The following is a 24,605-nucleotide window of genomic DNA, read 5'->3' as shown; positions in this document are numbered from 1 at the left end:
AATATATTATATATAATTTTTTCATAGATATATATATATATATAGAAAATATTAATTTTCTCACATAATGCTAAATAAATTTTAAAAACTTCTATAGAATTCAATGAAACTTTTGTACTATTTTAGATCTATAAAAAAAAATTAACTCTTATTGTATATTTAATATGTATGCAATTATTTTTTTCGTTATTTTGCTAATAAATTTGCTAATAAATCTTCAACCGCACAAATTCTAAATCTTCAACTGCAAATAAATTTATTTAACAGCACAAATTTTCTCTAAATCATAGATTTATATGTATTCTAGCCCTAAATCACAGATCTACAAAATATATCAAACATTTACAGGCTAAATGCAGAAATCTTAAGTTATGGCAAATAGATCTACAAAAAAATTCCACAAACAAAGAGATTCACATAAGAAACTAGAGAAGCAGTTTGAAATTCATAAATCTTTATTTATCTAAGCAAAATACACAATATTATTTATCTAAGCAAAATACACAATAATCTACAAACAATGAACTAACTTCACATAAAATGCATAAAAAAAACCCTTATCTTTGCTGGTTCCAGCGACAGCAACCGCAAGCGAACTGGGAAAAAATGAGGGAGAAGTGGGACAGAAACGGATCGGGAAAGGGAAAGTAGGTGTATTTAAATCTAAGTCGCCTGGTTAACGGGCGACTTATAAGTCGTCTGGTTAACAGACGACTTACGTTAATTCATTTAAATTGTCACATCATCTGCCGCGTCATCCTTGGATTAAACCTAAGTCGCCTTTTAACCGAGCGACTTTGCCTATTTTTAAATTCTTTCTAAAATGTAATTAATCTTATAGTTTAATTATTAATTATGCTTAGTTCTAAAATTTTGCCTATATTTTAATTAATCTCCAAAGCACAATGGACATCGCACCTATAATTAATTCAAATTCAGGGCAACAATTAACTTTTCCGTAATGTCATCAAATCTAGCGCGCTAGTCTCTGGTAGAGCTGCAAGAAAGTTGATGGAGGGGCCATATCTTCATAGGGCTCTGATTTTGACAAATCAAAAGGTCCTTCAGATCTGACGTAAAAAAAATAATTGTAATAAAGTTTTATGTTAAATGATATTTAAAATAATCCATTCTTCTAATCGGAACAATTCATGAACTGTACGCAATCTGGTTCTTCTTTTGCGGTTGCCAACTGGAATTGTTCTGGAAAAGACTGATAAGTAGGAGGAAATTAGATGCGATTCTAAGTACAAATTGACAAATTGCAAATTTATGAACATTTAAAAGAGCAAGACCGGCCCTTTAGGGTTCCACCTTCCCTCCAAGTCCTCCACTCGCAGAGGGAAAGAGGGAGATTACTCTCTCTTCCTCTCTCTTCCTCTCTCTCTCTACTTTGTTCTTTCTATATATAGAGAGACGTTCTGCTGTTGGTGAAATTGGAGATCGAAAGCTTCTGTTTTATTCATCGCTTGATCCCAAACCAGCCTTTCTATTTTAATTTAAATTTTCAGTCAATTTTTGAACCATCATTCGTTGATATCAGCAGTCGGGTCTGTTTGGTAGCGGGAATACAAGGTAGATTCACGATTGCTTAATCTATTTTGTAGCAGAGTTCTTTTTTACTTCCCTGCCCTGTATTTTGGGATAGTTACGGAGATTCAGAGTTGGGAGCTGATTCTTACAAACGACTTTCAAGATTTATCTCGTGGGATTTGAAAAGCTTGTTCCTATGCTTCTTAATCTTATGTGGATGCGTGATCCTCTTATTTTCTCCGCTGCGATTCCAGCATTGTTGTTACAAACAGCTGTTTTTTGTACCAATCTTCATATTTTGTGTTGTTTGGTTTGCGTTTCGGTAGCTTTTGATTATTCAGTTCATGGTTCTTGAATGAGAGGATGATTCCATTAACTAAACTTGACTTTGCTAATACTTTTGTGACAAGCTTTGACATGAAAAGAACATTGATTTGGTTTATATAAGGGGAGATTTTTAGGTCAGGGTATCAGAAGCAAATTTGATCAGTATGGCTTTATAGTTAGTAGATGAGTGCAAAGCCAATTTTTCTCAGTTTTTATGGGTATCTTAGTACTCGAGCAGGAAGAGAGTGGTCAAACTATACATTTAATGCTTTAATAAGGGTATCTCAACGGGTGTTTGAATCAATAACTCTGCTGTTCTTCTTCTTTTTGCAGTTTATAATTCACCATTTATTTTCTCTTTCTATTTAGGAGGAAGGTTGATCTGTAAAAAGGAGGATTTTTTTATGGTGAGTTCAACCTTGTGTGAACTTATTGCATCCAATCTCAAGTTTAGCTAGTTAAACTATAGAATCTTTGCTTGCAAATTAAACCTGCATAATTTGTCTTACAATTGCAAAGCTAGATCTTTGAAGTTTCTAAATAACTAAATTCATTTCCATCAATATTTTTCCAAGGATTCTCTCATTTTGCACAAAAACTTTTTGAATGCTCAGCTGAAAAAGATCTAGGTAAAGAAAAAAAAAACTTATTTTGCTATTAATTGTATAGTTCTTATTTGAAAATCTGTTCATTTTCTCAGGGGGAAGAGGCACCCGAATGCTTTCTTGATTTAAAACCACAGATCAACCAGTCCTTTACTTTCATTGGTGATAAAATAGTAAGCAGGCACATTAGTCAGATCTGTATTTATTTTTTTTTTTGGACGGTTAGGGGATTTGAGCCCGGGTGAGATGGGAGGAATTTCTTCCGTCGACCACTCGGCCGCAGACCCAATCTCCTCAGATCTGTATTCTCATACTCGTCTACGATAAAACCTTTCAGGATTTTTTTTTTAGCTGATTCGTTTGCTCATGTGCATAGTATGAAGTTGGAGGATCTGAGGACACAACCAACATATCAACTAGCATCAAGGTTTTTGATAGACTAACTAGCACATGGTGTGCACACTGTCAATTGCCATCTTCCTTGCCACTCATAGTTCTTTGCATGTGAAGTTGAAATATTTTATTATTTGATTTGGCAGGTTGGATCTGACGGTATTTGGCACGAAGCTTACTCCATCTAAAAGCCATGAGGCTATTCTTCTAAATAACGATCGAATTTTGATACTTGAGACAGAATCGTCACCTGATAATTGCATCTGGTTTCTTGAGGTTTTCGCTCTGCAACTTTTCTTAAATGTGTTTTGCTCCAGCTTTTTTTCTGTTTAAAACAGCCAGATGTTGTGTAACTGCTGAAGTTATTAGTATTTGTTATCTAAAACTATTTGAAGTATAATTAAATGTAAAGAGAAGCACAAGGTATTTAAATGATTCATGGGTTTTCTTGTTAAGTTCAGCTGTAGAAAATACAATTTCTATTTGTTTGCCTAGTTCATATCAGGTGAACTAGTGTGCTTGAATATCTAAGAGATTTAGAGTTTTATCTATGAGCTTCTTGATGCATCAAACAATGTATTCTAGTTGCTTTGATGTACAATGTAGCTATTTGTTAGACCTGAACCCGTCCTGGACCGGTTCATGTCTATGCCCGACGGTCCAAAGGAGGAGGCGGACAAGAGGGGGTGGGCGGCAGCATTGTGGGCCCCATGGCTTTAATTAAATAAGGTTTGGGAGGGAAATTTTGAATGAGGTGTTGTTTAGGGATTAATTAATTTTCCTTTTTTTAAATTAATTTTCTTTTTTGCTTTAATTATTATTTCTTGTTAGGGTTTGGGTTTATGTTGAATTGGAAATCAAATTTGGGATCTAGGGTTTTCTTTTGGGCTCTAGGCTTGGCTAGAGATTTGGAGAGCTGTTTCTTCCTCTCGAATTAAAGAAACTTGTATCCTTTGCTATTTTCCTACAACTACTAGTGGAATACTTCATTTTCTATCAGTTTTACTTCTGTTTTTTCCAAGGAACTTGCTGTATTTTGCTGTTTTATTGCTGTAAACTGCAATTTTACTCACTATTTTCAACAATTGTGGTTAGGTTTGCTTGCGAACTCAAATATTTCCTTTAGGGTTACTTGCAAACTCCAAGTATTTTCTAACACTATTCTCATACTCTCTTGCCTTTTAAAATTTTTTTGTAATATTATTTGGTAGGTGGACACCCCTTTTGTTAAACAGACAAGGAAGCTTCTTGGAAATGAGGTAGTGGCATGGAGTAAGGGTGTAATAGGTGATGGACCGAAGCCAATTGTAATCAGTGGTCCATCTGGGGTTGGTAAGGGCACTTTAATAGCTAAGCTCATGATGGAATTTCCTTCAACCTTTGGGTTTTCTGTAAGTCACACAACCAGAGCTCCAAGAGAGAAGGAATTGAATGGAGTTCATTACCACTTCACTGAACGGAGCAAAATGGAGAAAGATATCCAAGATGGGAAATTTCTTGAATCTGCATTGGTTCATGGAAACCTATATGGTACAAGCATTGAGGCTGTTGAAACAGTTTCTGATGATGAGAAGGTAATGTCAAGTGACTAACTATTTATAAACTCTTGGTGTGGAACAACAGCACATAAATTTACCTTTTTGATTTCTTTATTGTAGAGATGCATTCTTGACATTGATGTTCAAGGTGCTTCACAAGTCAGGGCAAGTTCCCTTGAAGCAATATTTATATTTATCTGCCCGCCATCTAACGAAGAGCTCGAGAAGCGGCTTCGAGCACGGTATTGATTAAGGCTTCGTTTAGGACGACTTTCTTACTGCTTCTTCAAGCAGCTTTCTAGTTTAAAATTTTAAATTTTTGAACTATAAAGCTGTTTTAAGAAGTAGTAAAAAAGCAGTCCCAAACGAAACCTAAACCTTAGAAACCTTTCTGGGTTTTACTCTTCAGTTAAGCTAATCCATGCAACCTTGTTTCATCATCTCAGTGGAACTGAAAATGAGCAGCAAATTGAGAAGAGACTAAGAAACGCTAAGGCTGAGCTAGCAAGGGGAAAATCCCCTGGCCTTTTTGATCATATCTTAGTGAATGATGACCTTGAAACATGCTATCAGAATTTGAAGGTGCCTTCATATAGAACAAAATCAAATTACTTACAAAAGTTGCAATATATTTTTAGTTATTGTGCTAAAATCCTATTTAATGTAGACATTGCTTGCTTTAGATGAGCACACCAATGCTCCTTCTCAACAATGTAAGCTATCTTCTCTCACTTTCTTCTCTTCCAATATCTTCCATGGCTGAGATTGCTGAAATTAGTCACATATCACACAGTTATGGAGAATTTCAAAATACCACTCTCTCATTCCTTATCCAAAGTAGATAGCAAGATTTTGATTCAGTCTCCTTCTGGCATGTAAGGCATTTTGAACCCATAATTACTTTTATTTTGCTCATTAATTCTCCACTTCAATCTTGAATTCCTTTCATTATTTCTTTCAAAAGGTTTGTGCTTGATTTGTCTTCACTGAAAGGCGGTGCCCCGGGCCGAACAAGAGGCCTTAGAATGTATGCTACAGATTGATGAAAATAGTCTGATTGATCTATCAAACAAATCACTTTAATCATCTATTGAGTAGTTTGAAGACTTTTGTTTGAGACAAATTGATTTAGCCAATTCAGAATCATGATTTGCAGAGTTCTTTGAAGCTACAGATCTTACAAACTGTTAAAACAAGTTGTCTTTTCTGTTTCTGAAAACTAGCTTACAGTTCTTCACTGGATATTCAATGAAGAGGGTGTCACCATGACTCTTGTAGGCATTGGCCATTCTTCTTTTAGATAGCTCTTTGATTCTTACTGCTATGACTGTTGTATTGTTCCAATTATGAAATGGAGGGATGTAATTAATTTGTGTTTTTTTTTTTGCAAATTTGGCATTGTTTGATGTGGTTTATATTTCTCCCTTTTTTTGTAATCAGAATAATTAAAAAAGCTTATTATCAATCATATTTTGGTATGGCTTATTTGCAAATAGAAATATTGCAGGCTGCTTTCAATAATACAAATACTTGCTAGAATGTTTAAAATAGGAATTTTGCATTACTGAAAAATAGGCAAATACCTTATAATAATAATAGTTATTCGGTTATTCCCTTTGCACAGAATGCTAAATAAATAAATAATTTCTAGGTTTTCTTATAACGTTCACACCTTTCTTTTGAGCATGATCAAACTCATTATATGAATAACAAAATTAAAAAAAAAATTCAAAACAAAGTCTTTTATTTATGATTTGAACAAATAACAATGATAATAAAATTTTCAATTTATTTTGTATTTTTTTTAATAATATTTAGTCAAAAACTTGATTATCAATTTTGAGAGGGAACCATTGAAAGAGAGAGAGAAAAAAAAAGAAAGAAATCATGAGATTGAAGCGACATCATATACATTAGATCAATCAAATGATTAAATGACTAAGATCAGACAGATAAGTATTACAGAGATGAGGATGCTCAGGTGGATGAGCGGCTTTACCCTTAACGATATGATACAAAATGAGTATATGCATGAAAAGGTTGGAGTAGCGCTAGTGGAAGATAAGATTAGAAAGAGTCACCTTAGATGGTTTGTTCACATAAAACAACGGCCTTCCAATGACCCGGTTAGGAAAGTTGAAGTATTGTATTTGACTTATGTTAAGAAAGGTAGAGGTAGACCTAAAAAGACTTGGTTAGAAAATATTAGAAATGATATTTCTTTATTAAATTTAAACTGAGAATTTGACTTTTAATAGGACACAATGGAGAAAAAAGATTCATGTAGCCGACCCCACGTAGTGGGACAAAAACTTGATGTTGTTGTGGTCATGATTTGAAACCTATTTTTTCCATGACTTCTCTTAGATGGGATTTTCTTATATATATATATCGTGTTTTTTTTTTTGCTCTGACTCGACTAAGCGAATTAGTCGAGTCAGAACAGAAAAAAGGGCACCTAAAAATGACACCTCTTTAAAGTTAAATTTAAAATTGAGATTGGGAACCCAAAAAGAATAAAAGGCCTACAGATCATCTGCAGTGAAAGCTTTGGCCTAACAGGAAAGTCCAGTGGAATGGCAGTCAAAGCCTCCTGTTAGCAAGATTCCATAGCAAATTTCTCATATCCTATTAGATTCATCATGACTTCCTCTTCAACAATAATAACAAATCTTTATCTCAATGACTGTAGGAATTCTTTTTTCTCAATTTCATCATATTAATAATCAAAATCTCATTTAAATTAAATTAAAAAATATATTCTCAATTACATCTATCTTTCTTAACATAATCAAATCTAATATATCTACTCTCCTAAGTAGGTCATCAGAAGGAGAAATTATTACGTGCGGATGATGTCCTAACTCCAATCAGAATATGCCACATCTGTATGTACACTCACTGTGTATAAACACAATTCATGTACAGACTGACATGACATTTTCTGATTGGAGTCTGAATACAAGCTACGTCTGATTTTTGCAGGTAATAATTTTTTCAGAGGCCAATGTTTTATATGACCAAATCATTTAACATAACTTCATCTAATCTTAATTATCACTAAAGTTATTCTAATCTTTTCATGCATATATCCATTTAAAATTATATTATTTACATACTTAATATTTAATAAATATATAAATAACATAATTTTAAATACTATGCATATAAATCTACTTTAAGGGGGCAAAAAAAAATGATTATCAAGGCCTCAGTCAGTTGCCACGTCACTCATCATCTCTAACGACGACCAGTACTTCTGATTCTATGGGACCGCCCCGCATCTCCCAGGATGAGCCGAGCCAAACGAACGGTCCAAAATACTCCAATTCTGACGGGGATCTCAACGGCTCAACCCTTCCTCCTTCGATTAAGGAAATTCCCTACCGTCGGATCCACATTCACGGCTCGCTGCCCATCCCAATCCCCGCCAAATACAATCATACTCTTACCTCTCTTCTCCGCCATTAATGGCGTCATCTGTACTCTCCTGCAACTTAGGGTTCCCTTCACTCTCCCATCGTCGATCCCTCCCCACCAAATCCTCCGCATCCATTTCCCTCAGACCTCTTCCCACCAGATCCCGCGCCTTCTCTCATGGAATCTCCTATCCTGTTCGAAAATCTGGGGTCTCTCCCCGGATCTCAATTGTGCGGGCTTCGGCTGCCTCAACCGCCGCCCCCCTCCCAGCCAAACAGTCCTCCCCATGGCAGGGCGCGGCGCTGAAGCCCTTAGCCGCCACGATCGCTACGGGCGTTATCCTCTGGCTCATCCCCGCCCCCTCTGGCGTCTCCCGCAACGCCTGGCAGCTCCTCGCCATCTTCCTCGCCACCATCGTTGGCATCATCACCCAACCGCTCCCGCTCGGCGCCGTCGCTCTCTTGGGCCTTGGTGCGACCGTTCTTACCAAGACCCTCACCTTCGCCGCAGCCTTTTCCGCCTTCGGCGACCCAATTCCCTGGCTCATTGCACTTGCCTTCTTCTTCGCCCGGGGGTTCATTAAGACGGGCCTTGGCAACCGCGTGGCCTACCAATTTGTATCCCTATTTGGCAGCTCTTCCTTAGGCCTTGGCTACAGCCTTGTCTTCAGCGAGGCGCTTCTTGCCCCCGCAATCCCCTCCGTCTCCGCTAGGGCCGGCGGGATCTTTCTCCCGCTTGTGAAGTCGCTGTGCGTGGCTTGTGGAAGTAATGTTGGGGATGGGACGGAGAACCGGCTCGGATCGTGGCTGATGCTTACTTGCTTCCAGACGTCCGTTATCACGTCCTCCATGTTCCTGACGGCAATGGCGGCCAACCCGCTGAGTGCGAACTTGACTTTAAATACTATTAAGCAGACAATTGGTTGGACTGATTGGGCGGTGGCGGCGATTGTTCCCGGCCTGGTATCTTTAATTGTTGTTCCATTGTTGTTGTACCTTATTTATCCGCCGACGGTGAAAAGCAGCCCGGACGCGCCAAAGCTAGCGAAGGAGAAATTGGAGAAGATGGGACCGATGACTAAGAATGAGGTCATAATGGCAGTGACACTCCTAGTAACGGTAAAATTGCTCATTTATTTCTTTATCAATAAATACTGTTTTCTCTGTGATGAACTATAGTTATGGCTGTTAACAATCGGTTCTCAAGCTGATAAGGCACCGGCTCAAGATCAGCTCAATCATTTGATTTGATCTTTAGTCGAGCCAGATGTTGCTGCTATTTACATTCGATTTGAGCCTGATTCAATCTAAAAATCGATCCAATTTGGATCAATTTTTATCCTCTAAAACAAATTCTAGTCCAATCCACATAAATTCACTTGTATATATATATATAGATGGAGAGAGAGAGAGAGTTCTGACACAGTTCAAGATCACATGATCGCTATTCTCTATCGTTATTTGCATGTCAGGACTAAGGTTGTTTTGATCGAGTTGACTATGTTGAATGATTACATTGAAAATACATAAGTTGGACTTGATATAACTTTTTGTGCTAGTTAGGAACTTCAAATAAGTTTCGAGTTGAGGGTGAGTACCTTAGGCAAGTTTTTCTTGCAAAAGTCCTTTAATTGATTGGCAAGCATTCTAATGTGACTATGTGAGTTTTCAAACATTTCAAGTTAGTAATTGAGTTATTTGGGTGAGTGGAAAATAGTGACTTCATGAGTCCTTAATTGACTTCAATAGCTTTGTATTGAGAATTGAGGAAGGCTGATTGTTGGGTGACTTGACGAGATGCGTCTCTAGGCTACTCAAGGGATTAGAGGACTTAAAACATTATGAGTTTTGAGTTATAAGTGGTTCACAATCAACAATTTGTTGAACCTGATTCAGGCTTTCATGATCACATACAATGAAATTTGTGCTCAAATCTTAACTTTAATTTTTTTTAATCAACCCCCATTTCTGAAAATTAGCAGCAAATTGAAGCTGAAGTACAAGCAATTTAATATTTTATTCTTATACGCCCCATACCACCTTAATTGAGGTTCTTAAGCGACTAACATACTATATATCAAAATGACAACATTGAAAATACCATTGCTTCAGGATAATAATTAAAAATGGCAATGTTGTATAGATTTTGCATACAATAAATTGGACTTTATATGAAATTAATGTGGTATTGTAAAGGTATCATTCAAAGTTTTTAAGCAAAGCTAGTTGTTCTAGTGTTGATGTTGTTGATTAAATTGTTATTTGTATACTTATCATAAATTTATAATTTTTTGCTATGATTTCTCTTTCCCCATTATTTTTCAAATGCTACGCTATAATGCAAATTTTGTCTTATTGATATTTTATGGCTTCTTTGTACTTTTTACACATTATTCTTCAAGAGTGATATGCAGGGTGTTGTCTAGATTTTTTAAGCCTATAGTTTAGGGGAAATCACTAGTTAAATTATGGATCGTGTCCAAATGCTTGGAATTTGGGACATCAAATGTGAATTTCTTTATGAAATGGTGAAATAGATTTCAATATTCTTTTATTTTTATCACTTAATTAAACCTTATAATTATATTGGAAGCTAATATTAACCCTTATGTGTATCGAAGGTGAAAATAAATATTTGTAGGTGATTATGGACCGTGTTTTGGCCTAGTGATTCATACATTGGCTCCCAACCATGAGATCATGTGTTCCATCCATATTCCTCACACTATAGCTTATTTCTTGAAAGAGTGATTAGGCATGCATTTTCATTTGGCTCTTGAATCAAGGGGTTGCCTCCTTCAATAAATATTCTTAAGGTCTTATAACTTGATTTGTGCCTCTTTATAAAAATATGGGATATGTTTCTATAAAAAATAAAAGGGTAAAACATCTTTTGATTATTATAAATTGAGTCTTGGTTTACTGGTTCATAATATAGCTCCTAACAATGAGGTCATTTGTTCGATTTTTACTCTTCTTACTATTTCTCAAATTTTCAAAAAATATAAGGTGTGCATTTTTGTTTGGCTCTTTTATCAAGGTTTTGTCCCCTGTGGTGAGTATTCTTAAAATCCTATATTGGGCTTTGTGCCCTTTATATCAGAAAATACATGGGATAGGTTTCCATCCTTAAAGAAAATATATCTTTAGATGCCAAAAACTAAAAGAAAATTCACAATTAGCAGGTGACAATAAGTGGTGTTTGAGCTCTATGGCCTCAACACATGCTTGGTGCATTTAAACTTATGTGTTGAGTCCGTTACGAGTTGAACCAAATTAATTTTGTGAGCCAAATAAATTGACTTAGCTTTTGAGATTATTAAAATTGTAGTGATTTTCAGAGAATTCTCAGTTTGAGTGTAATTTTCATCCCTATTTGTGATAAATGCTTCTCTCTAGGATAATTTCTGTACTCGTATAGTCTTTGTGCCTTTACCTTGACGATTACTTTTCCTTTTTTTTTGAGCTATATGGATTGTTTTTCTATATTGTAATTATTAGTTTCTTCAGTTTGTCGATCTGTTCTATCCCTCTGAGATGCACTAATTTTTTGTTTGGAAAATCAGTACAGGTTGGCCTTTGGATTTTCGGAGGCGTACTGAATGTGGATGCTGTGACTGCTGCAATTATTGGCTTATCAATTCTTCTCATAACTGGGGTTGTTACATGGAAAGAGTGTTTGGGTGAGGCAGTAGCATGGGATACTCTCACTTGGTTTGCTGCACTAATAGCAATGGCTAGCTATCTCAACAAATATGGTCTAATATCTTGGTTTAGTCAGACTGTGGTCAACGTACGTGGTCCTCTGTTTATGATTGTTATCCTTCCCTGTCACGCATTTCGATTGCAATTTGTAATGCTTATGGTCACATATTCATTAGTAACTATTCTTATATCAAACTGGAAAACCAAATTTGTTCCTGTCCTACCTAAATTTAGTTGTGTAGTCAGCTAGCCAGTTTTAGTAATTGGAAGGGTTAAATACATTAAGGAAAAACAGGTAAGTTCTCAGAGTTTAACAATTACATGTCAACTAATAGTAAGTGTTAAAATTTTGGAAGATGAAGCATCCATTATCTTAACTAACCTTTACTTAAAAACTGGATTCATATGAAGTTACTTAGATTAAAAATGAGAAACTTGGGCTCATGCTTTCATATATTTGGAAGTATTCAGTATTTCCTTAGATTAAAAATAAGAAGTTTAGGCTCATTCTTTCACAGTTCCAACTATTTCCTTCAAAATCCTGTACTCTTTGTTTCATAATTTTCTGTTCATATAGACATGCTTTCATTACTTGTGTGCCTGCCTGTTTGGAAGATAATTATGTTTCATTCTGAGCCTTGTTAACCATTGTGTTATGTTATATTTGTTAGATAACTTACTGATTTATTTTTGCTTCTTTGATCAAACTGAATGATTTTCTATTTTTATTAAAGAAAATGATTGAAATAAAGGTTTTGGTTCTAGAGTCGGTTTGGAAAGTCTTTGTTAGACTGGCCCAGGGGGCCAATTGAACCGGTCCATCCTGGACCGGTTCACTTCTACCGGAGGCAAACCAAAGGGGGGCGGAACCAGGGAGAGGGTGGCAGATGAGTAGATGGGGCCCATGTACTAATGAAGTTTTGGGTTGGAGGGAAAATTCAAACTAGGGGCTGTTTAGGGATTAATCAATTATCCTTTTTCTTTAATTAGTTTTTTCTTGTTAGGATTAGGGTTATCTTGAATTTTGAAATCTAAATTTGAGATCTAGTGCTTTTGTTTGGGCTCTAGGCTTTGGCTAGAGATTTGGAGAGTTGAATCTTCCTCTCGAATTGAAATTCACTGTATCGGGTTGCTTCTTTTCATTTCCCACTCAATTCTAAGTGTTTTTTTTTTGTGATTTCTCGACAGAATTTGTGAAAACTGCTGTATTAATGCTGAATTTCTCTGAAATTCAGCTCTTTTTTTCATTATTTTGTGTTGTTACCCATCCGTCTTCTTCAGTTTGCTGTGTTTTTTACAAGGTTCTATATGTTGTTTCAGGCTATTTCATTAATAAGGTTTAGATGAGCATGATTTGATTACCATGTCAAAGATGAAACATGCTCAAGACGTTCAGCTAATATTAAAGCATTTTTATTACAATAGATAAATCGTGCATTGTTTTCCATTAATATCATTTCTATTCCTAGTAGGAAGGAAATTGCCTTAGGATATTCTGACCAAATTTTTGGTCTGGATGAGTCTCAAAATTGATGGATTTTCTTTGAGATGAGTGCAATATAAACTTTGATTAATTTTTCATATATCGCACTCATCTCAAAGAAAATTTGATGGCTTTAGAATCCATCCTGACCTAAATTTTTTTCCTAGTTTTGGGCTTTGTTTAAGGTTATCATCTCATACTTGCATGGAAAACCACTTGTTTCCTTGATTATACCGAGGGAATTTTGGTTGGGAACAGGGTTAAACAATAAGATTAAAAATATTGTTTATTCTGTTTTTAACTGAAATAACTTATTTTATATTAGCGAGTTAGATCTATATGTTGTAGCAGTATCTCTAACTTCTGTTATAACTAAGGATGTTGGCTTTCAAATGTGTAATCCACTATGCTTTGCACTTGTTAGCAGTAACTATCAACTATCAAGTAATGAGCACATCTACAAGTCCAAGACAGACTACTTGGATGAAATCGAAACATGGGACATTTGATTTTTCATGAATAAATAATAATGGTTTATTATTAACTCATGCTTGAAATTTCAGAACCATTTAACTTTACACATTGTCATTCGAACAAGAATTTATATCACACCGTGCCATATTCTCATATATATCCTTCACTTGTGTATTCCTGCCAATTTTTTGTCTGAATATATATGCATCATACTATCTCTTCTATGCCGTATCCAACTAGTGGTAGAGATGGCATCTCTACGTATTCTTTTGGTTTTCTTTTTTTATCTGCCAAGGAGATGCATTTCAAGCTTCATTCAGCATCATTAGCCTTGCTGCATCGTTATCAATTCCGCCGTCAGCTGTCCGTTTGCTCGAATGAGCTGCGGATGCACCGAAATCCGACTTTGACGGCCAGAGAGTCGAATGGCTCGCAGCCCTCGCCGTCCGTCCTAAGCTCTACTCCAGCTTCGACGACCTTCCTGTCTTGTGGCTTCGACCAAACCGGAGACGAGCGGCCTTCCTCCCATTCGCGCGCTTCTTTCGGCCATTCGTTTGGCGTCGGGTCAACCCAGAAACCCGATGGGTCAAGTCCTGGTTGAGTTTTATGACCCGTTTGCAGAAACGGGTCAGTTCAGGTTGACCCGACTAGTGCCGGGTTAGTTCTGAGCTCGACTCGAACCCGACCCATGACCTGAAATTGACACCCCTAACGTCAAAACGAGAATCACTAGAGGTAAGAAAATATTTGATGAGTCTTCACGATCATGCAATAGATGGTCTTAAGCTATTTTATTTAGGCATATATTTTCATTAATTTCAAAAAAATACAGACCTTGAGATTCACTTTATCTCTATAGGCCTCGTGGCAAAAGTAGTATAGAAAATTCTTGGTTTTGAACTAAGTTCTAAATTATTTGTTAAATGGGAAGAAATCATCTTGTTGCAAATGTTATCAAGGAGACAACTCCTGAATGAAAATTAGTAAGACGGATTCTTATTCATACTTGAATGTGAATTATTTAGGGTCTTTTTGGCCCTGCTGCAGTTATCTACAAAGTTAACTATAATTTTTTTGAAAATTCTGCTGCTACTATAGACATTTTAGCATTTCAGCAGCAACTGTGTTGTTCTAGTAGTAGATTTGATTGTAAAAAATTATGCCATCAAATTTTTTTTTTTTAAACAAGCAGATAAACTGATAAACAAAAATTTCAAAATAGATCCTAAATCTAACTATTCAATTTCTAAAATATTTTTTTTTCTTGTTCACAGTTTGTTGGCGGCCTGGGTCTCTCATGGCAGCTTTCTTTCGGCATACTTGTTCTGCTCTACTTCTACTCCCACTACTTCTTTGCCAGTGGTGCAGCACACATTGGTGCAATGTTCACAGCTTTCTTATCAGTAGCGAGCGCACTTGGAACCCCTCCACTCTTTGCCGCTATGGTGCTCTCCTTCTTCTCCAACCTCATGGGAGGCCTCACTCACTATGGCATTGGCTCTGCACCTGTGTTCTATGGTGCCAATTATGTTCCTCTCTCCAAATGGTGGGGCTATGGATTTCTCATCTCTGTGGTCAACATAATCATCTGGCTTGGAATTGGTGGTATCTGGTGGAAGACCATTGGTTTATGGTGAGGTAACCCTAATTCAAATTTCATTTGATTTTAATTTTGATTGATCCCAACAAATTAGCAGTTTGGAACATTGAATCACTGATTGGTTTTACATTTCCATGTAAATTCTACAATCAGAGTAATCTTTTGGGCTGTTATTTTGTTGTTTGATGTACAAGTATGTGAGAAACTGTTCTTGGTAGATTTTTGGAAGATTTGGCTTTCTTCCTGTCATGTTTTCTGGGTTATAAAATTCTTATTTTGAAAAAGATTATCGCAAGAGCCTTTTTTTTGTGTTAGAAATAGAGTTCGGTTGGAGATGAATTACTGTTTGATATGACTATTACTGTATTTTGAAGTGAAAAGTAAAATTTTCAGTTGGAGACTCCCTAAAGAATTGTTAGGATTATTTTTTTCACCTAAAAGATAAAGTTGGCATGACCTTGGGAAGATGGGTGATGAATAAGGTGACATTTAAATGTTGGGATGGCTATGAAGGATTGTTGGAATAGTTCTCCTCTCAAAGTAGGGGTGTCAAATTTTGGCCCAACCTGAAAAAATTCGGGTTCGGGTCAACCCGTTTATATTACGGGTCTGATTCAGGTTCGAGTTTTTGACCGCCAATTCTTTCAAAATATGACCCAGCCCGAAATCTGACCATCAACTCATTTTGACATCCATAGACTCAGAGACAAAGATGACATGATCTTGGATCAATGGATGAGGAAGTCTTGAAAGGATGGTTGAGATGATCTTACTTATAAATGGGAAGATAAAACATTTCATGATTTTTCACTTAAATTTAATTAACGGGTTGTTCTTCTTAAGTGAACATAAAGTAACTAATATACCATATTAGTAAAAATTAAATAAATAAATTAAAAATATTAGTAATTATGAAGAATTAAATGACATGCTATAAATACAAAGATTTTTAATAAAATACTATAAATTTGAAGAAAATAAAATTTGATTCGCTTATCTTTGATATTTTAATAAGAGTATCACATATTAAAAATTATGTTCTTGAACAAAGAATTTGATGATTTTTTCATGCATCACAATAGAAGTCATCAAAATGAGCTTACTTATTTTAGGCTTCTTTCGGAACAAATTTTTTATTCTCTTCTAAATCTATTATAGAGAAATTAACTTTTTAAAGCAATCACTAAATAAAAATTATGAGCGATCTCGAAAACAAAAAAATATTAAGAAAATTCCACTTAGTCCAGATTAGGGATTAATTCATCGATAATCTCTGACTTATGTTTTATTTGAGATGATTTTCTTACTGCTTCTTAAAACAGCTTCTATTACAAAAATTGAAACATTTGTATTAAAAAATTGGTTTTTAAAAATAGTAAAAAAAATTATTCCAAATAAAATCTTATTGTTTCTGACGAAGTGACCTTCATAGCCCTACTCGTGTTATAATTGTCACCAGTGAGAACCATGTGCAACTTTCTTTTGGAGATAAAGAGATAATATCATTAGCATTAAAATTATTTTAATGCAATCATTTTAATTATTAATTATTTTGCATATTTAATTAATAATTTGTCTTGCAATATTGATGTGTTAGATACCTCATATTTTTCTATAATAAATATTTTATAAATTAGTTAGTTCCAAATTTTTTTTTATTACAAAAACTTACCCTTTTGTTGCAAATATTTCTTCTTTTTTTATACATTATATTGACACCAATTATTGGCATTTTAGAAGTAAGCCCAAAGTCTTCTTCTTATCTACATTTCTTTGGTTCATTTGTTGCCATTGAAGGATTGATGTCTATTGATTGATACACATGAAAGTGATCCTTGTCTTGCTTTTTAACATATGATCATTAGGGATTATTTTTTAATTTTTTTTTAAATTGTTTGGTCTATATTTTTTAGTTATTTTTGCTTATTTTTAACTAATCAAGCAAAATTTTAAAATAGTTAAAATAGCTTACAGGTATTTTTTTATGGGCTTTTTTATTTTCAAAATAAAAATCACCCTGACCCTGAGCCCTTGGTGAGGGTGATTTTAATTTTTTAAAACATAAAAAACTAAAATTTATTTTGAATATTTTTTGAAATAATTTGCTTTATTTATAAAAATAAAAATAAAAATAAAAATACCTAAAATTTAATTTTTTTTTTTCTACTCTGGTTAAGAGTAGAGAGTTATTTCTTCTGGCCAATTTGCAAATTCAGTTAATAAATATGATTACTTGTCAACATAATTAATATAAATTATATCATAATTAGATTTAAGATTTATTAAATTTACTTTAAGATTAATTCATCACAATTTTTTATATATAATAATAATTTTATATTTTAATATAATTTATATCAAATATTCTAATATATTTTTTCTTTATTTATTATTAATTTATCATTATGATTCTTAAATTTCATTTGGAAGAGCTTTTGACCATGGCTTTTATTCTACTTTTGAAAAATGTGTGTACTAGAAAATTAGTATTAAAAAAGCTGTACCAAAAGCTAAATCTGTTTGCCTAACCCTCTCCTCTTTGTAGATTCTAAATTGGTAAGCTGCCAAACAATGGCCTTTGAAAACATTATATATTTAATATTAATTAATAAAATATATTATTTAAATTTTTAAATATTACATATAATGAATTACTTTTTTATAAAAATAAATTCTAAAATCACTTGTGGCTCTAAAAATAGTTTGGTAAGAGCACCCAATATATTTCTATATATGAGTTCAAAACAAATATAAAAAATAAATTACTTTTACTTAAAAATAAAATATATTTATATAAAAATTATCAAACAATTAATTTATATTATAAAATTAGTAAATTACACCTAAAATTATTTTTTTTTATCGTAAGATAATTTACATTGTCTTATAATTTTGATTAAATTTCTTTATTATTTTTCTTATAATTCTAATATAAAAAGAAATAATTGTTTTTTCAAGAATATTACCTTTCTATAGTAAATAAATGAATCTCTGAAGAAAATTGTGTGGCTGGCCAAAAAGATCCTTAGACCAATTGGTATATTGGATTTGGCTTAGGAATAATTTGGGTGGGGAGTTACTCATTGAATGTGGGGTCCAATTTTCAGAGGGTTGGGTTATTATAGGATTTATACAAAATTGATTGGGTAGAGTTTTCATTCTTTGTATAAGGTGTATTATATATATAATGATAGAGAAGTATTATGTACAATGGCTTTATAAAAGTCCTACTCATGAGCATGATGCACTAGGTCAGGATGGACGTCGCTTACAAAAATTATCAGAGAAATTTCTGATGAGTAATTTTTATATGCACAAATCCTGAAACGCAAGCAATTATAAAAAGAGATTAAAACTTAATAACTTTCTTTGTGAACATCTCATTGTTCGTCTATCTCAATATCATAAGTAGTCTCTCCCGAAGGAATGCTTCACGTATGTTCCCCAGTCTTGGAATAGCTTCATAAGCCCACTATTTATAATGATATTGCATATCTAATTATATTATAATAGGTTGGGGCATTCTTCTTTACTATATCTCTCTCGTAATTCATCATCTCCTTCTGAGAAATTATTCTGTGCGGATTCCGGACGTTAATATCTTAAGACCTGACGACCTGACCCAACCCAGCTATCAAAATTTTGAAATCAAAGCAGTCCGCTCATTTAATTGGAGTCCGGATGTAGAGTTACGTCCGAAATCCGCACATAATAATTTCACTCTCCTTCTTAAGTTGTGAAAATGCCCCATCTCACGAGTATCTATATATAATGCGTCATCTTATTCAACTAGGAGAGACATCCTTGTTCTTATCATAATTGAGGATGATACCCTCTATAAAGAAACACAAAACCATGCTTTTATGAATCATCTTTCTTATTGCACTTCATTAAAGTGATTTAAAGGCCTATGTTCTATAAATTCTTATCCATATTACTTTTTGTCATCCTCTTGAACTCACCATTAATTAAAAACTCTTTAAATTCTAGACCAATCACTAAAACAAACTTTGCAATCTCAAAGGCCTATGAACTAGCAATATTCAAACCAATCTTGACACAATAAAGCCTTATTTAGGCTTATTGAAAAACTTATTCAAACACTCAATCAAATTTTCTTCAGCCCTTTTTCGAAGATCGTTTAACATGATTGACGAGGGACAAAGATAGGTTCAAGTGTTCAAATAAGACACAAATAAGTTAGAATAAGGTTATGATGTATTGAAGGTTGTTCAAATATTATTAATTTATTGGTTGAAAATGGTATGAAGGCTCTTCGAATTGATTGACCATTTTTAAAAATGATAAATTAGCTTTCAAATAACTATTTGATGATCATGGTTGCCAAATTTTATCACAGGCTGAATACGCATGCCCTGCAATCGTCTGGAATGAAGAAAGTGATGTGAAGAAGAAAAGTTGACGAGCTCTTAAAATATCCCTTAACTATTGCTTGAGGGTTCTCATTTTATTTATTAAAAAGTATAGGTATTTTAGTAGGGCTGCAAATGAACAGAGCCGAGTTGAGTATGTGCGTGTTCATGTTTGAGTTAATTTATGATCAGCTTGTTCAAGTTCGGTACAAGTTTGATTCGAGCTTGTTGTATTTGTGTTCAACAGTTCAAGCTTAGTTCATTTAAATTAACGAGTTTTCATGTTCGGTTCATTTCATGTTTATCGAGCTTTAAACAAACGAGCCTTATCGAACTATAAATGAACTATACTTCATGTGTCCATTAAATTAACAAATGAGCCTTGTCGAGCATTCTAACAAATAATTAGTTCGAGCATGTTCTTGATTATATCAAGCGAAATTTTTTAAACTATCAAATAAGATCATTCAGGAACATATATAATGAGTATTCTTGAGCTACCAAATGAGCTTTCTCACAAACAAACGATCTATGATTCATTTTATATTTATTTGGAGAGCGGGTTGTTCGTGATTTTAGGTAGATGCAGGAAATAAAATAAATTATTAAATGATTTTAAATAGGATTAATAAAATAAAATTAATATATATATATAATAATAATAATAATAATAATTTTAATCGAGCTTCTTAACGAGCTTGTTCATGAGCATTAACGATATTGTTCGTGAACATAAACGAACCGCGAACACCAAGTTGTTCAAGTTCGTTTATTAAGTTATCGAGTATTTATCAAAAGTGCTCAAGCTTGTTCGTTTAACTTATCAAACGAATATGAACGACCTCTGATTGAGCCGAGCCGCGAGTAGCTCGTTAAATGCCCTGTTCATTTGCACCCTTATGTTTTAGTTTAAAATGAACTTTCCGACATATTTTCCTAAAAAATAAAATAACAAACATATTTCTCCTTTAGGACACTTTCTTATTTCTTAAAAATTTGACAGAAAAATAATGTTTCCTAATAAATTCTTTCTTTGATTTAGTAAAAAAACTTTTTTTATTATTTTAAAAATTAAAATAAGCTTTTTTGAAACATTCATATATTTTTTTTCAGCTGAAGAATTTTGAGCGCATCAAATTACTTAAATTGGATCCACTTTCTTTGAATTCTATTTATCATTCGGTTTTTATTTTTCTTTTTGAAAAAATCTGTTTTCATTTTCTTAATACGACAGAGCAAACTGAACACAGCTGAAGAGTGAGACATTTTCTTAGTGGGGAATTTTATTTTATTTTATTTTATTTTATTTTTACATCTGAAATTGACAATGTAATATTATTGTTGTTATTATTATTATAAAAAAAATGCTATATTGAAAGAGAAAGAAATAATTTAATAAATTATGTAGAATTTTTAAAATAAACTCAGCTGTTTATACATTAATATATTTTTGAGGTTAATATGAAAATATTTAAGAATTAATGTTTTTTTATTTAAAAAGTTACATTTAAACTAAGTTATATCAAAAATTGAATAGATATATAGATCAATAAAAATAATTGTAAGTTCATTTTGTTATGACTATACAAGCCTTTTGGAGAGTTCATGTATTATGCTCATCTTATCCACCTTCTTTTAGCAATGGCATACATTGTCACTCATTTATAAGGAGGTTTAGGCTCTCCTACATCATTTTTAGCTCTTTGGAAAGTAGGTCAACCATTTCCTCCAATTCATTTATAATCATGATTATAGAGATAGATCTAGACACTTCAAAAAGGCAAACCTTGGTGGACTTGGGAGGCCGCTAGGACTACCACCTCATGGAGTTGATTCTCCATTATTTTTGAGATTTTGTCTATCCTTATTAAAAGAATCTTGACTGACTGTTTCATGAGTGTCTGTCAGTGGCAAGCATTGCATCATGGGAAGAGGGGGAGGAAAATCCTCTTAAATATTCATGAGAAGCTCTTTATTTTTAGGAGGGGAAAATGAATAACTTTGTTGGCATGAAAGGGATCTACCTCCTCATCATTTGGATTCTTATCATATTCCACATCTATCAAAGTAACCTCCTTCCTCTTTATAGACTACCTAGGATTCTTTTTCATTCAATGAGGGTTTTCTCTTTTCATTGATAACATCTCCCTTAGCACATCTATAACATATCCAATGAGGACAGTGGGAACAATGCATGCCTTGTGCTATATAATGGTGATTATAATAGTGACAAAAGCCTCATCGATATGCTTTAGGTTTGAGACCTCTAGGACTATGTTCTCTACATCCTTTGGTGGCATAGGCTTTGAATGGCTCAAAGTTGTCCTCTCTTGTATATTTGATTTTTTTGCCTTAAGTCACTTTATCCCACAAACTCATGGAAGCATGCTTATCATTAGCAAAGGCGCTCATAGAATAATGGCCACAACAAGGAATATTTGAGCAATGAGTAGATTAACATTTCAATGTCTTAATAAGACTTGTAGCTTGTTAAAATGAGGGAAAATATACACTTCAATTTTCACATGTGGTTGCATCTCATCCCTATACATGGCATGATGGAAAAATAAATCCATATCTCATCTTAGGACTTAGGATTTCCTTCTTAGTTTTAGGATATCCTTCTCTTTCTCAAGAAACCTCTTTTTGATTTCAAGTCATTCTTGATCTTGGAGATTTTCATCTTAGCCTTGGTATTTTTCTCGGGAAATAGTAAATCCAAAGGGGTTTAACTATGCATTTACGATAAAATTTAAATAGAAATTGACAAAATATTTTCCTCATGCTAACCCATATTCCATTACTAATCATCAAAGTATTATGATGGCGACACAATAATTATTGTTGTTTTCCTATGACTAACAACAATATTAGAAAAAATTAAGCAATATGATCTTTGTAATCAATCACTCAAGTGCTATGAGCAAGATTAAAAAAAAACCCTCCAATCTTCAAGCCTAGAAGAATTTTGTTACACAAAGCTCTTGTTTCATAACTCTATTTTATCTTCTATACTGAACCAATCACTATAACACCCAGGAGGATCTTAATAAAGAAAACTACATTTATTGCTATCCTAATTCCTAACCACATTAGATTTAAATTCATATGATAGAACCACTCTAAATTGCATGTTCCTACTCTTCAATGTTTTATTCATTAATTTCTTGCATTTAGTTTCAATCTTTGCTTATTTTTATTAGCTTCAGTTGTTGTATTTTTTTATTACTCGCTCACAAATCTCGACAAAATCCCTTTTATCATTTTTCTCTTAGTAGATTTTAACCTGTTGATTTGTGAATCATCAATACAACAATAGATCGTTCAACAATAGATATTCATTAATTCAATTTATATTTAAGTTGTTATTCTTTGTCTAGCTTTTTTTGTTGGTTTTCTGTCATTGAAAATACAGTGCATCTTTTTTTTTTTTTTGTCAGCTAATGTTCAAGTTTTTCTCTATCAAATATTATGAAATAAATCTATTGATAAATTAAATGTTCATTTTTTAGATTTATGCCATTCATATTTGCTTACATATATTCATATATGAGTTATTTTCTCTTAAATACAAAACTAATGTATTTGATTTTAAATCTTAAGGCTTGTCTCTTGAGTTTAAATTAAATTCCTTCATGATATCTCATATTCCCTAATTGGTTCACCTTTGGACCTAGGTTATGACATAAAGTTTTTTATTATTATTATCCATCTTCTTACATATTAATCTATAATTTCTTTAATTTTGTTTTTCTAATAAACACAAGTGAACATAAAACAACTAATTTTGTTGCTCTTATTTGTCTCTCTTGGAGAAGAATCAAGCTCATGACATGATGGAGCTCTTCATATTTTAAAAATAATATCTAAGAGATGCTACAAATTGCAAAACTTTTGATAGAATAACTATGAAAAAGAAATAAAACAATTCACAATAATAATTGTTGCGTCTTAAAATATTCGCGGTGGTAGAGAGATATAAAATTTAGCATCCTAGCTTTGTATGAAGATCCAACACATAAACAGATAAAAGAGAGGGGTGCAGCTTTCATATGAGACACTGGAGTTTTTACATGAAAAATCCTAAAAAAGGAAAAAAAAATCACGGGGCTTGACCTAGTTTGAATGAATCCACCAGTATAGATGGTTGATTACAAATAATAGTCATCCTTGAAGAAGGGCATTGGCTTAATGTAGAAAATGCATATTGTATATAGCTTATTACATGACAACTATTCTTAAAAGAATGTTGACATGTCTATTTAGTTAGTAGGACTATAGTCGGTGGGCGATGTTGGTCAAATGGAGCGTAGTTGGTGGGCGACGGTGGTCTGAGGAACTGTAGTTAGCGAGCGTCAATGATCGGAAGGACTATAGTCAATGGGTGATAGAGGTCAGAGGGGCCGTAGTCAGCAGGTGATGGTGGTTGGAAACACCGTAGTCGGGCAACAATAGTTGAGCAGACCATAATAAGACGACGATTGGTCAGAATAATCGTAAATATGCAAGTGTGGTCAGATAGACCGTAGTCGGCAGGCGATGGAGGTTGGAATGACCGTAGTCGTGCGATCGTGGTTGGATAGACACTAGTCGGGTGACGATGGTTGGAAGAATCGTAATCGAGCGATGGTGGTAAGAAGGATCATAATCGGGTGATACAGGTCGAAAGCATAGTAGTTAAGCAATAGAGGTCGAAAGGATCATAATCAGGTGACGGTGGTCAGAAGGATTGTAGTCGGGTGATGGTTGAAAGAACTGTAGTCGGGCATCAACGGTCGAAAAGACGGTAGTCGGGCGACGAAGGTTAAAAAAATCGTAGATGGCGAGCGATGGTGGTTGGAAGGACTATAGTCGAGTGATGATGGTTGGAAGGACCGTAGTTGGGTGATGATTTAAAGGACCCTAATTGGGTGACGAAGTCCGAAAAGATTATAGTTAGGTGATAGAGGTCTAAAGAATCATAATAAGCGGACGAAGGTGGTAGGAAGGATAGTAGTCGAATGACTTTAACTCATCCCTTAACTCAAGGTCAGGAGAAGAAGTATGCTGAAGAGATTTCCAAACCTCAAAAGTTGGTTCCCTTGATGTAGATTAAATAACATATAATACTCCATCAATGTTTGGCAATGATTGGAGATTCAATATTAATCAACCA

General features: G+C 33.8%; 2 protein-coding genes across 2 annotated transcripts; both read left to right on the top strand.

The window, feature by feature from the left end:
• The first annotated feature begins 1,371 nt into the window (after nt 1–1,371).
• On the top strand, nt 1,372–5,796 carry LOC110110386 (guanylate kinase 1). Its single transcript, XM_028696932.1, has 10 exons — nt 1,372–2,267; nt 2,561–2,638; nt 2,842–2,918; nt 3,005–3,134; nt 4,070–4,432; nt 4,517–4,638; nt 4,843–4,978; nt 5,064–5,109; nt 5,190–5,271; nt 5,361–5,796. The coding sequence occupies exons 1-10, from the start codon at nt 2,265–2,267 to the stop codon at nt 5,437–5,439; spliced, it is 1,116 nt and encodes a 371-aa protein (XP_028552765.1). The 5' UTR covers nt 1,372–2,264; the 3' UTR covers nt 5,440–5,796.
• Nucleotides 5,797–7,803: 2,007 nt separating this feature from the next.
• Nucleotides 7,804–15,371, top strand: LOC110110385 (dicarboxylate transporter 1, chloroplastic). Its single transcript, XM_020841829.2, has 3 exons — nt 7,804–8,934; nt 11,387–11,608; nt 14,752–15,371. The coding sequence occupies exons 1-3, from the start codon at nt 7,867–7,869 to the stop codon at nt 15,112–15,114; spliced, it is 1,653 nt and encodes a 550-aa protein (XP_020697488.1). The 5' UTR covers nt 7,804–7,866; the 3' UTR covers nt 15,115–15,371.
• Nucleotides 15,372–24,605: the final 9,234 nt, after the last annotated feature.

This window comes from Dendrobium catenatum, unplaced genomic scaffold (assembly GCF_001605985.2).
Source record: "Dendrobium catenatum unplaced genomic scaffold, ASM160598v2 fragScaff_scaffold_853, whole genome shotgun sequence".
Lineage (NCBI taxonomy): Eukaryota > Viridiplantae > Streptophyta > Magnoliopsida > Asparagales > Orchidaceae > Dendrobium > Dendrobium catenatum.
The sequence above is the reverse complement of the archived record's forward strand: the minus strand, read 5'-3'. Positions and strand labels throughout refer to the sequence as shown.

Bases quoted from the DNA above. Each gene is read 5' to 3' on its own strand.
- LOC110110386 (XM_028696932.1), top strand. The intron at 2,639-2,841 runs GTAAGCAGGCAC...TCATGTGCATAG, and splicing joins CTTTCATTGGTGATAAAATA to TATGAAGTTGGAGGATCTGA. The intron at 4,433-4,516 runs GTAATGTCAAGT...TCTTTATTGTAG, and splicing joins CAGTTTCTGATGATGAGAAG to AGATGCATTCTTGACATTGA.
- LOC110110385 (XM_020841829.2), top strand. From the start codon at position 7,867: ATGGCGTCATCTGTACTCTCCTGCAACTTAGGGTTCCCTTCACTCTCC. The intron at 8,935-11,386 runs GTAAAATTGCTC...AAATCAGTACAG, and splicing joins CAGTGACACTCCTAGTAACG to GTTGGCCTTTGGATTTTCGG. The intron at 11,609-14,751 runs GTACGTGGTCCT...TCTTGTTCACAG, and splicing joins TTAGTCAGACTGTGGTCAAC to TTTGTTGGCGGCCTGGGTCT.